This window comes from Callorhinchus milii, unplaced genomic scaffold (assembly GCF_018977255.1).
Source record: "Callorhinchus milii isolate IMCB2004 unplaced genomic scaffold, IMCB_Cmil_1.0 Scaffold23, whole genome shotgun sequence".
In the NCBI taxonomy this organism is placed as follows: Eukaryota; Metazoa; Chordata; class Chondrichthyes; order Chimaeriformes; family Callorhinchidae; genus Callorhinchus; species Callorhinchus milii.
In genome coordinates, this window is record NW_024704764.1 from 3,077,484 (window position 1) to 3,090,993 (window position 13,510).

Below are 13,510 nucleotides of genomic sequence, written 5' to 3' on the forward strand. Positions count from 1 at the left end.
AATGGGACTGAAAGGATTGCTCTTAAAAGAAACTTACATACAGGATGGGTGGAATGGCCTTTTTTCGGTGCTGTTCCTCTCTATGGATCTATAGTTTAAAGGATATGGGAATTTTTTGTGCCCTCGGAAGATTTTATCTTGAGCCTGAGACAAGTGACTGGGAAGAACGAATAGGAACATCTTCAGTTCAGCTCCATGGATTTGGGTCAATGACCAGGGCAACGAGAAGGGAAGTTTCAAACAAGAATTCAAGGTTGGGAGATATTGGTGACAGTTTAAATATTTAGCTTTTAAAAGCGAACTTCAACATTCACCGGTTTACGTGAATACATTTAAAAGACCATTTTGATCAGAAATAAAATCAGCAGAATCTGGTTCGTCGGAAATCACCCCGAACACCCCATCCCCTCCCCCCGCTCGCCCACCCCCACCCACGGCACTGCTCGTTTACTTCTCACTGATGTAACGCAAAGACCAGAAAATGCGATTTGAGAACTCTTGCAGGTGTTTCAGCACAAAGTAAACACTGACTCGTTCCTGGAAATGCCCCTGATAGCTGGGCAATGTGTAACCAGACTGCTCCGATCCGTAAGGAGCTTCGATAGTGTAGGAAAATTTCATCTGTTTTTAAAAGAAAATCAAATTTCTATCTTACCGAGCGATGAGGATTTATATACACCAAATACAAAAACACGCCTAAAGTACAATTCTCCAAAGGGCTGTGTTAATCTGTTGCACGTTTCACAATGAAAGGGATTTTATTGATGCATAAGGCTTCAATTCTCTCTTATTGCTTTGATAAATAATAACAATCCTTACATTTGATAGAGCGCCTTAAAGTGTTGCACAGGAATCACTGTAAAGTGAAGTGACTGTGTGTGTTTTGTGGGCGGATGCAACAGCCAATTTGCACACAATGGTGTCTCACAAACAGGCATGAGTGAATGACCATGACTATTTGAGAGATTATTAGCCAGGACACCAAGAGAAACTCTTTTCCAATTGTGCTGTGAGATCATTAACACCCACATGAACTGGTACAGACAGGACCTCTGCTTAATCTCTCATCTGAAAGACCCCTCTCCCACTCCCCACCCTCAGCATTGGAGGGTCAGGCTAGCAGTGCTTGAACAAAATCAGAAATCTCTGACTCAGAGGCGAGAGAAGCAACTGAATGAGCCGATTGAAGGACAAAGTACAACACTCACCAGTTCCTGAAGATTCGTTCTTAAGTTAGTAATGTCCAAGTGCAGCTCCTCCAGTCGCTGCAGATGGTTTCCGAGGTGTTTCACTATCACCGGGGATCTCAGGAGGCTGTCGTATTGCTGGAGCCCGGAGAGGATGTCATTGAGGCACATTTCCTGCAACCAACAGAAATGTGGTTGTCCTAACTGTTTGCAGGAGATCTCTTCTCCATCAGTCGTCTGCACCATCTCAACCCATCCCAACCTATCCTAACTCAACTCAACACATCCCAACCTATCCTAATCCAACCCAAGCCAAGCCAACCCGAAGCCCGTCTGTTCCAGGATTCTGTCCACGGTAGTGCCCCCATTGGCAGCTCAGGTGCTGGTGCAAAGTGATTCTGGCGCTGGGCACTGCTCACCCTCTCCTCCCCTATAAACAGGTCTCGGTCACTGCTGATGGCTGCGAATTCCTCACGGGTTTGACACGAAGATCATATTGGAGGTTGACTCAGTGGCTGTGACTCTGTCAGTCTCTCAGCTTCACTTTGGCAGCAGAGCAGCCTGAGAGTTGTGTTTTAGTCAATTGGAGGGTGGGACGAGGGGAATGGACTCCCAAGCGGTTATGCTGTCAGTTCTGAAAGAATCACCTCAGTCCATAATGACTGTTTCAACCTATTCACCCATATTAACACTCGAGTCCTTAACATTCAGCAGCCAGACCACGATAACCAAACCCCCACATTAGATAGAGCATCTAGCACCTCATCAAAGCGCTTCACAGGATTTCACTGTAAATTGTAGTGACTGTGTATTTCTAGGTGAATCGGCAGCCAATTTGTGCACCACAACATTCTGCAAAACAGTCATGAAGTGAGCAACCAATTTTATTTGGGGGATTGTTGGCCATGACAAGAGGAAATCTTCCTTCACTTTTTGAGTAGTGGCACTGGACATTTAATGTCCATCTGAACAGACAGGCAGGACCTCGGTTTAACATGTCATCTGATATATGGCAGTATGACACTGTGCCCCCACACACTCAGCGCTATAGGTTAAATTGGAGTGTCAGCTTATGCTGTGAACTCAAAAGTCCCTGATGTGAGGGAGAGAGTGAGTGACTGAGCCAGATTGACACGTCATTCAAGGCTTTAATTGAAAACAAACCCAATTGATCTCTTGGTCCGCCACCCTGTCAGTGAAATAGTCTCACTCACCAACTGGAACTCTGACATGAGACACGTCCGTGTCTGACCTGGACGGATGGACAGGAACTCGCTTTGGTAACCCAGCTTATTGACGTTCAGGCGAGGAGGGGCCAATATCTGAGGTAGAGGAAGAAGAGTAGGTCAGTCGGCTCATCTGCATTCAACTGATCATTCATTCCCTCAGCTCAATATTCTCAACATCTTCCACATAAAGGCTGAATTTAAGAATTCCTGAAAGCTTCATACAATATTCAAACAATATTCTTAACGATAAGACCATGAGCCAATGTGAGCCTCTTAACATTCACCTCTCCAGCACACACCATTCAATTGATTCAGAACATCAGAGAACCTGAAAGATATACCCTCTACCTCTGGGAGGTGGGGGGCGGGGAAGGGATTTGGGGCAGGAAGCAGGTGGCAGAAGGTACAAGAATGCTGAGGCTATTTGCAGAGGGTCAACACTGATTGAAAAGGTTGCTGGGAAGGTAACTGAGGCTGGAAAGTGGACTTTAAAAAGCAGGTTGATGCTGTGATGAAATTCTGGTAGGATGAGGATCATGGGCCAGAGGGACTTTTTCATCGAAATTGATCTTGTGATTTCTCTAAGATCATCTGCCAGAACTGAACAGTTATTTACTGAACCCAAGACAATGTGAATACTTCCAAACACAGCAGCCCAAGTCTTTCATTTGTCTTTAGTCAGCCAGGCATCTGATATGCAGAAACCCATTGCCATGATCAGCTGGCGACCCATGGAACCCCAACACCAAAGTCAATTGCTGAGATTTCCATACTTACATGTGCTTCTTCTAGCTCACGGACAATTTCCTGGATTTTTGACACGATACCCAAGTTGTTCTTCAGTCCTTTGCGGAATATCTCTGGGACTGGGTCTCCGGAATTCTCCGGCAGAAGGGGAATAGATGAAAGACTTCCAATCGTGGCAGCCAAGAGAGTCCAAAGACACAGAGCTGGGGAATAACAAAGGGTGTGACATTAGTTGGGCTTTGAGCATCAGTCAAAGAAGTCAGGGTCAGACCATCAGCTTGATACAGAGAGTGTGTGTGTGAGAGAGAGAGAGAGAGAAATAGAGAGAAACCGAGAGAGCGAGAGATCATAGAAAGAATGTAGAGAGAAATAGAGAAAGAGAGAATTATTATCACTTGAAGAATGGAGATAAATAGGCTGCTTCCACTTGTTGGTGTGTCCACAATATATCCTGTTATACTACTGTTTGAGGGACGCCGCTGTGCGCAATCGACTGCCCCGTTTTGCCCACAAAATATACAATCAATTTGCTTTACAGTGTATTCTGTAAAGCGCTTTGAGACATCTCAAAGACGTGATAAGGCTCTATATCAAATGCAAGGATTATTATTATCCTCTCTCTCCCTCTCTCTCTCTCCTTCTCTCCTTCTCTGTCCCTCTCTATCTATCTGTAATATCTATCCCCTTTTTTCTGCACCCTCAATGGAGCCTGTGAACCAGCTCAGTATAAAAAAAAACGGGTCAAAATGAACAAAATCTGTGATTTTGCTAGATAGAAGCTGCTGCTCGCTAAAAGTACATCAAAAACCTCAAAAAAGTATTCGAAGAGCCCATTCTTACCAATCAGAGAGTTCATCTTTGCTGCTTTGGTAAATAGCCGTGGGGGTGCTGTGCTGTGCCGTGTACCGAGGTCCTGTGGTTTACACACTCGCACTGTATTATTTATATACACACCCCAGCAAGGAACTGTGATTTGACTGATTTACGAGTTACCCTCCCAAAATTTTCTCTCGTATCAAAAAAAATTCTAATGTTACTTCATCACGAAAATCTGGATTTCCGATTGTCAAACCGTGAAATGGAACTAATTACAGATGAATAATTCTACGTAATTTACACCCCACCTCAGGGTGACATCTCGAAGCTCTTGACACTACCCAAGCCCGGGAAAGATGAGGGGGTGGGGGGTGGGTGGGGGGGGGGGGCGGGGGTTTGGGGGGGGAAGTTGGTTCGTGAGATCGTCAGAGTTGACGTTCTAGGGAACGAAGGTACAATATTTTCTCCGCCGATGGTGGGGAAAATAGTGAACAATAATATAGAAGTAATAATCCTTACATGTAATCCACTTTATAATATATTCCGCGAAACGCCTTTGAGATCAATAATGTGGATGATTAATAAGGATTATTATCAAAATAATAATAAATAATAATCCTCGCATTTGATATGGCGCCTTGTCACGTCTTCGAGACGCCTCAAAGCGCTTGACGCAGTATACTGTAAAGTGAATTGCAGCCAATTGCGCACAGCAGTGTCCCACAAACAGTTGTGGATTGAGGGACCAATTTATTTATTTCATTATTAATTATTTATGAATTATTATTTATTTCATTATTAATTAATTAAGGAATCATAACCCCCCCCCCACGTAAAAAAGAACTGCTAATCACCCGGGTTTCTCTTTACTGCTAGGTAAACGGAGGCGTGTGGAGTAAGGAAATTTGCTTAAACGAGGCAAGTGAGCAGGAGTTTGGCTTTCATCAGACGGAGAATGTCCATATCTTGTCAACGTTTAATGAAAGAAAGTTATAGCATAGATGTTTCTCCCGCGTCTCATGCTGAGTTGTGTTGCCCACCAGGAAGCCGGCAAGGAGTTCCTCGTACCTGGAAATCACTCAATCAGGGCTCAAAACTTCATCTGTCAGATGTCAATTGACCAACTAGTGGCAATCCTCCTGGAGAGGATGGAGCATCTCTGGAGATGAGCTGTGTCCAAGGAAACACACGCTCAGCAATGGAATGTCGGAATTTAGCCAAATAATAATAATAATAATCCTTGCGTTTGATACAGCGTCTGATCACGGCTTCGAGACGTCTCAAAGCGCTTCACAGAATGCACTGTAAAGTGAATTGACTATATTTTGTGGGCGAAACGTGGCAGCCAATTGCGCACAGCAGCGTCCCACATACAGCCGCGGATTGAGTGACCAAATTATTATTATTATAAATCACAGCACGCAGATACGGACGCAACAGAATTAAATTTACACGGCGCTTTTCACGTTGGGAGGACGTCCCAAGGCTCTGGACAGTCAGGGATTTGGATCTGAGCCAAGGAAGGTAATTGGAGTTAAGGTACAGATCAGCCATGATCTAATAGAATGGACCACTCCTGTTACTATGTTCCTGTCCTCTGTGATGGTCTCTAATCCGGTTCCTGAGCCAGGACACAGCTGACGTCAACGCAGCCCAGCCTGGCTCATTGGTAGGACTTGAAGGGTAATGATCAGTGGAGCCACGGATTATTCCTATTCAGTTGCAAGCCAAAACCCGAGTGAAGGCAGGGAACAACATCAACAAATTGCATTTATAGAGTGCCTTTCACATCGGGAGGACGTCCTAAGGCGCTGGACAGTGAAGAGTTTGCACTGGGGGATGGAATCAAGAGGGCTGGAGGACAGGGGGATGGAGGTGAGAGGATGACCAAAAGTGAGGTCAAAGAGGAAGGTCTTGAGATGGGCCTTGAAGGAGGTAAGGGAAGGGTGAGATGAAGTTTACTCCGGGATGGAGTTCTAGAGGTTGTGTCAGGAAGGCTGAAGGCCTGACCGCCAATGGTGGGATGGGCAGGTGGGGAACATGAAGCTGCAGTATCCTCTGAGCAGAGGGAACAGACAAGTTGCTAAAGATTTAGCAAGTCACAGAGATAGAGAGGGGCATAGCTGTGGAGGGTTTTGAAGGTGAGGACAAGGATTTTAAACCCCTCTATAACCTTACAAAGTGTTGTCCCATTTCTAACCTACCCTTCCCTGCCAAAGCTCTGGGACATGTTTCACTCACTAGCTAGCTTCATTCACACACTCCCTCCTCGAGCCCTCCAGTCTGGTTTCCACCCTCCCCCACAGCGCAGTGATGGCGCTTGTCAAATTCACAAACGATGTCCTCTCTTTTTGTGACCAGACCAAACATCCACAGACATGGGGTAAACTTCCACATGTATGGGTATGACACACAAATCTACTTTGCCTCCTCCAGCTGCGACTCCAGGTCCGCCGAAGCTCTCTCTGTTGTCTGGCAGACATCAGGGCCTGGATAAGTGCAAACTTCCTGCAGCTCAATGTTAACAAGATGAAGCTATACTCCTTGGCTCTCGTCAATGTCTTCTGTCCTGAGGCTCTGACCTCCTCAACCTCTCCCCGGTCTATACCTCAGACTCACTGAACCAGTACTCAACCTAGGTGTCAGGTTCGATCCACAGCCTACCACACATCTGGTCCCTAACCATGACCGCCTTGCTCTATCTCCAACATATTGCCTGCCTCCGAGTGTACACTCGTCTATGCATCATCACCTCCTGACTGGACTCCTCAAATGCCTTCTTTGCCGGACTTCCCATCTCCACCATGCACAGGATCAAACTGATCCAAAACTCCACCACCCACATACTCATGGTCATGTGGGGTAGAAAGGATAGTTGAGGGTCAAACAAGATGCCAAGGTGCCAGACTGGCTCAGTGAGGTGGAGTGTGCAACCATGGATGGTGTGAAGTCCTGTAGCTCAGTGGTTAGAGCGAGAGACCTGGGTACTATTCCTGGCAGAGTGAAATGTTGGGCAAGTTTCCTTATTCCAAACACCTCTGTTTACCTTGCAGTAAGTAGGAACCTGGTTGTTAGTCGGTTGGCAGATCGCTTTTCCGGGGATAATAATCCCTCAAGAAAAAAACCCAATAATAATTTAGTTATTCAATCCGCGACTGTTTGTGGGACACTGCTGTGCGCAATTGGCTGCCACATTTTGCCCACAAATATAAAGTCAATTCACTTTACAATATTTTCTGTGAAGCGCTTTGAGACGTCTCGAAGATGCAAGGATTGTCATTGCCTGAGATCTGGACGCACTGATGGGAGCCAATCAGGAGAGCCTCGGTCTTGTTGACATTCAACTGGAGAAAGTTAGCTCTCATCTAGGATTTGATGTCTGACAGACAATCGGTCAGGACAGCAGTGGTCCACTATGCAGTCGAGGGTGGAAGCAGAGAGATAGAGTTGTGTATCATCCCATTCCTCTTTGGCATCGAAGATCGCCCCCATGCCAAAGAGGAGAGAACCAAGGACAGAGCCATGAAGAGCATCCCATGTGATGGTGCGAGGGCTGGAGGAGAAGCCGTTAGCGGATACATAGTGGAGACTATGGGAAAGGTAAGAGTGAAAGCAGACAAGGGCAGAGGCATGAAGCCGGAACTGAGAGGAGAGGCGGTGCAGAAGAATAATGTGGTCAAGTGTGTCAAAGACAGCAGAGATATCGAAATGGAACAGCTGGACAGACAGACAGACAGCTGGACATACAGACAAGTAGACAGCAGGGCAAGTGCCTTGGATCTCCCTGTTACTGAACATTCTGTGGCCGGTAAACACCCAGTCCTATGCCGGTCACGTCGCCGTTGCTGGAAACTGAGTGGAGCAAATGGAAAAGGAAGAAAATGGCCTGACTTCTGCTTGTGCCTCGAGACTGTCCAATTATTTAATGTTTAAACCCGCTTGCTTCTCCAGCACATATCCATCTGTCTGTCTGATTGTCTGTCTGTCTGTCTGCCTGCCTGCCATAGTCTCGGTTTAACATGTCATCTGATATATGGCAGTATGACACTGTGCCCCCACACACTCAGCGCTATAGGTTAAATTGGAGTGTCAGCTTATGCTGTGAACTCAAAAGTCCCTGATGTGAGGGAGAGAGTGAGTGACTGAGCCAGATTGACACGTCATTCAAGGCTTTAATTGAAAACAAACCCAATTGATCTCTTGGTCCGCCACCCTGTCAGTGAAATAGTCTCACTCACCAACTGGAACTCTGACATGAGACACGTCCGTGTCTGACCTGGACGGATGGACAGGAACTCGCTTTGGTAACCCAGCTTATTGACGTTCAGGCGAGGAGGGGCCAATATCTGAGGTAGAGGAAGAAGAGTAGGTCAGTCGGCTCATCTGCATTCAACTGATCATTCATTCCCTCAGCTCAATATTCTCAACATCTTCCACATAAAGGCTGAATTTAAGAATTCCTGAAAGCTTCATACAATATTCAAACAATATTCTTAACGATAAGACCATGAGCCAATGTGAGCCTCTTAACATTCACCTCTCCAGCACACACCATTCAATTGATTCAGAACATCAGAGAACCTGAAAGATATACCCTCTACCTCTGGGAGGTGGGGGGCGGGGAAGGGATTTGGGGCAGGAAGCAGGTGGCAGAAGGTACAAGAATGCTGAGGCTATTTGCAGAGGGTCAACACTGATTGAAAAGGTTGCTGGGAAGGTAACTGAGGCTGGAAAGTGGACTTTAAAAAGCAGGTTGATGCTGTGATGAAATTCTGGTAGGATGAGGATCATGGGCCAGAGGGACTTTTTCATCGAAATTGATCTTGTGATTTCTCTAAGATCATCTGCCAGAACTGAACAGTTATTTACTGAACCAAGACAATGTGAATACTTCCAAACACAGCCAGCCCAAGTCTTTCATTTGTCTTTAGTCAGCCAGGCATCTGATATGCAGAAACCCATTGCCATGATCAGCTGGCGACCCATGGAACCCCAACACCAAAGTCAATTGCTGAGATTTCCATACTTACATGTGCTTCTTCTAGCTCACGGACAATTTCCTGGATTTTTGACACGATACCCAAGTTGTTCTTCAGTCCTTTGCGGAATATCTCTGGGACTGGGTCTCCGGAATTCTCCGGCAGAAGGGGAATAGATGAAAGACTTCCAATCGTGGCAGCCAAGAGAGTCCAAAGACACAGAGCTGGGGAATAACAAAGGGTGTGACATTAGTTGGGCTTTGAGCATCAGTCAAAGAAGTCAGGGTCAGACCATCAGCTTGATACAGAGAGTGTGTGTGTGAGAGAGAGAGAGAGAGAGAGAGAGAAATAGAGAGAAACCGAGAGAGCGAGAGATCATAGAAAGAATGTAGAGAGAAATAGAGAAAGAGAGAATTATTATCATTTGAAGAATGGAGATAAATAGGCTGCTTCCACTTGTTGGTGTGTCCACAATATATCCTGTTATACTACTGTTTGAGGGACGCCGCTGTGCGCAATCGACTGCCCCGTTTTGCCCACAAAATATACAATCAATTTGCTTTACAGTGTATTCTGTAAAGCGCTTTGAGACATCTCAAAGACGTGATAAGGCTCTATATCAAATGCAAGGATTATTATTATCCTCTCTCTCCCTCTCTCTCTCTCCTTCTCTCCTTCTCTGTCCCTCTCTATCTATCTGTAATATCTATCCCCTTTTTTCTGCACCCTCAATGGAGCCTGTGAACCAGCTCAGTATAAAAAAAAACGGGTCAAAATGAACAAAATCTGTGATTTTGCTAGATAGAAGCTGCTGCTCGCTAAAAGTACATCAAAAACCTCAAAAAAGTATTCGAAGAGCCCATTCTTACCAATCAGAGAGTTCATCTTTGCTGCTTTGGTAAATAGCCGTGGGGGTGCTGTGCTGTGCCGTGTACCGAGGTCCTGTGGTTTACACACTCGCACTGTATTATTTATATACACACCCCAGCAAGGAACTGTGATTTGACTGATTTACGAGTTACCCTCCCAAAATTTTCTCTCGTATCAAAAAAAATTCTAATGTTACTTCATCACGAAAATCTGGATTTCCGATTGTCAAACCGTGAAATGGAACTAATTACAGATGAATAATTCTACGTAATTTACACCCCACCTCAGGGTGACATCTCGAAGCTCTTGACACTACCCAAGCCCGGGAAAGATGAGGGGGTGGGGGTGGGTGGGGGGGGGGGGGGGTTTGGGGGGGAAGTTGGTTCGTGAGATCGTCAGAGTTGACGTTCTAGGGAACGAAGGTACAATATTTTCTCCGCCGATGGTGGGGAAAATAGTGAACAATAATATAGAAGTAATAATCCTTACATGTAATCCACTTTATAATATATTCCGCGAAACGCCTTTGAGATCAATAATGTGGATGATTAATAAGGATTATTATCAAAATAATAATAAATAATAATCCTCGCATTTGATATGGCGCCTTGTCACGTCTTCGAGACGCCTCAAAGCGCTTGACGCAGTATACTGTAAAGTGAATTGCAGCCAATTGCGCACAGCAGTGTCCCACGAACAGTTGTGGATTGAGGGACCAATTTATTTATTTCATTATTAATTATTTATGAATTATTATTTATTTCATTATTAATTAATTAAGGAATCATAACCCCCCCCCACGTAAAAAAGAACTGCTAATCACCCGGGTTTCTCTTTACTGCTAGGTAAACGGAGGCGTGTGGAGTAAGGAAATTTGCTTAAACGAGGCAAGTGAGCAGGAGTTTGGCTTTCATCAGACGGAGAATGTCCATATCTTGTCAACGTTTAATGAAAGAAAGTTATAGCATAGATGTTTCTCCCGCGTCTCATGCTGAGTTGTGTTGCCCACCAGGAAGCCGGCAAGGAGTTCCTCGTACCTGGAAATCACTCAATCAGGGCTCAAAACTTCATCTGTCAGATGTCAATTGACCAACTAGTGGCAATCCTCCTGGAGAGGATGGAGCATCTCTGGAGATGAGCTGTGTCCAAGGAAACACACGCTCAGCAATGGAATGTCGGAATTTAGCCAAATAATAATAATAATAATCCTTGCGTTTGATACAGCGTCTGATCACGGCTTCGAGACGTCTCAAAGCGCTTCACAGAATGCACTGTAAAGTGAATTGACTATATTTTGTGGGCGAAACGTGGCAGCCAATTGCGCACAGCAGCGTCCCACATACAGCCGCGGATTGAGTGACCAAATTATTATTATTATAAATCACAGCACGCAGATACGGACGCAACAGAATTAAATTTACACGGCGCTTTTCACGTTGGGAGGACGTCCCAAGGCTCTGGACAGTCAGGGATTTGGATCTGAGCCAAGGAAGGTAATTGGAGTTAAGGTACAGATCAGCCATGATCTAATAGAATGGACCACTCCTGTTACTATGTTCCTGTCCTCTGTGATGGTCTCTAATCCGGTTCCTGAGCCAGGACACAGCTGACGTCAACGCAGCCCAGCCTGGCTCATTGGTAGGACTTGAAGGGTAATGATCAGTGGAGCCACGGATTATTCCTATTCAGTTGCAAGCCAAAACCCGAGTGAAGGCAGGGAACAACATCAACAAATTGCATTTATAGAGTGCCTTTCACATCGGGAGGACGTCCTAAGGCGCTGGACAGTGAAGAGTTTGCACTGGGGGATGGAATCAAGAGGGCTGGAGGACAGGGGGATGGAGGTGAGAGGATGACCAAAAGTGAGGTCAAAGAGGAAGGTCTTGAGATGGGCCTTGAAGGAGGTAAGGGAAGGGTGAGATGAAGTTTACTCCGGGATGGAGTTCTAGAGGTTGTGTCAGGAAGGCTGAAGGCCTGACCGCCAATGGTGGGATGGGCAGGTGGGGAACATGAAGCTGCAGTATCCTCTGAGCAGAGGGAACAGACAAGTTGCTAAAGATTTAGCAAGTCACAGAGATAGAGAGGGGCATAGCTGTGGAGGGTTTTGAAGGTGAGGACAAGGATTTTAAACCCCTCTATAACCTTACAAAGTGTTGTCCCATTTCTAACCTACCCTTCCCTGCCAAAGCTCTGGGACATGTTTCACTCACTAGCTAGCTTCATTCACACACTCCCTCCTCGAGCCCTCCAGTCTGGTTTCCACCCTCCCCCACAGCGCAGTGATGGCGCTTGTCAAATTCACAAACGATGTCCTCTCTTTTTGTGACCAGACCAAACATCCACAGACATGGGGTAAACTTCCACATGTATGGGTATGACACACAAATCTACTTTGCCTCCTCCAGCTGCGACTCCAGGTCCGCCGAAGCTCTCTCTGTTGTCTGGCAGACATCAGGGCCTGGATAAGTGCAAACTTCCTGCAGCTCAATGTTAACAAGATGAAGCTATACTCCTTGGCTCTCGTCAATGTCTTCTGTCCTGAGGCTCTGACCTCCTCAACCTCTCCCCGGTCTATACCTCAGACTCACTGAACCAGTACTCAACCTAGGTGTCAGGTTCGATCCACAGCCTACCACACATCTGGTCCCTAACCATGACCGCCTTGCTCTATCTCCAACATATTGCCTGCCTCCGAGTGTACACTCGTCTATGCATCATCACCTCCTGACTGGACTCCTCAAATGCCTTCTTTGCCGGACTTCCCATCTCCACCATGCACAGGATCAAACTGATCCAAAACTCCACCACCCACATACTCATGGTCATGTGGGGTAGAAAGGATAGTTGAGGGTCAAACAAGATGCCAAGGTGCCAGACTGGCTCAGTGAGGTGGAGTGTGCAACCATGGATGGTGTGAAGTCCTGTAGCTCAGTGGTTAGAGCGAGAGACCTGGGTACTATTCCTGGCAGAGTGAAATGTTGGGCAAGTTTCCTTATTCCAAACACCTCTGTTTACCTTGCAGTAAGTAGGAACCTGGTTGTTAGTCGGTTGGCAGATCGCTTTTCCGGGGATAATAATCCCTCAAGAAAAAAACCCAATAATAATTTAGTTATTCAATCCGCGACTGTTTGTGGGACACTGCTGTGCGCAATTGGCTGCCACATTTTGCCCACAAATATAAAGTCAATTCACTTTACAATATTTTCTGTGAAGCGCTTTGAGACGTCTCGAAGATGCAAGGATTGTCATTGCCTGAGATCTGGACGCACTGATGGGAGCCAATCAGGAGAGCCTCGGTCTTGTTGACATTCAACTGGAGAAAGTTAGCTCTCATCTAGGATTTGATGTCTGACAGACAATCGGTCAGGACAGCAGTGGTCCACTATGCAGTCGAGGGTGGAAGCAGAGAGATAGAGTTGTGTATCATCCCATTCCTCTTTGGCATCGAAGATCGCCCCCATGCCAAAGAGGAGAGAACCAAGGACAGAGCCATGAAGAGCATCCCATGTGATGGTGCGAGGGCTGGAGGAGAAGCCGTTAGCGGATACATAGTGGAGACTATGGGAAAGGTAAGAGTGAAAGCAGACAAGGGCAGAGGCATGAAGCCGGAACTGAGAGGAGAGGCGGTGCAGAAGAATAATGTGGTCAAGTGTGTCAAAGACAGCAGAGATATCGAAATGGA

General features: G+C 46.1%; 1 protein-coding gene and 1 long non-coding RNA gene across 2 annotated transcripts in view; one reads left to right on the forward strand and one right to left on the reverse strand.

Moving 5' to 3' along the window:
• Positions 1 to 447: 447 nt before the first annotated feature.
• LOC121850662 (granulocyte colony-stimulating factor-like) lies at positions 448 to 4,019 on the reverse strand. The gene is made up of 5 exons (XM_042343438.1): positions 4,004 to 4,019; positions 3,194 to 3,366; positions 2,402 to 2,509; positions 1,209 to 1,361; positions 448 to 621 (listed from the first exon to the last, which is right to left on the reverse strand). Exons 1-5 carry the CDS (start codon positions 4,017 to 4,019, stop codon positions 448 to 450), a joined length of 624 nt encoding a protein of 207 aa, XP_042199372.1.
• A 3,679-nt stretch (positions 4,020 to 7,698) lies between these two features.
• The window catches only part of LOC121850654, a 9,362-nt gene continuing 3,550 nt past the window's right edge, over positions 7,699 to 13,510 (forward strand). The window contains exon 1 of the long non-coding RNA XR_006085699.1: positions 7,699 to 7,985. This is a non-coding gene — a long non-coding RNA (uncharacterized LOC121850654). The remainder of the gene's footprint in view (positions 7,986 to 13,510) is intronic.

Excerpts from the sequence above, each read along its gene's own strand:
- LOC121850662 (XM_042343438.1), bottom strand. Across the intron at positions 2,510-3,193 it reads GTGAGCTAGAAGAAGCACAT|ATATTGGCCCCTCCTCGCCT; the intron begins GTAAGTATGGAA and ends CCTCTACCTCAG. Across the intron at positions 1,362-2,401 it reads TCATGTCAGAGTTCCAGTTG|GAAATGTGCCTCAATGACAT; the intron begins GTGAGTGAGACT and ends TGTTGGTTGCAG.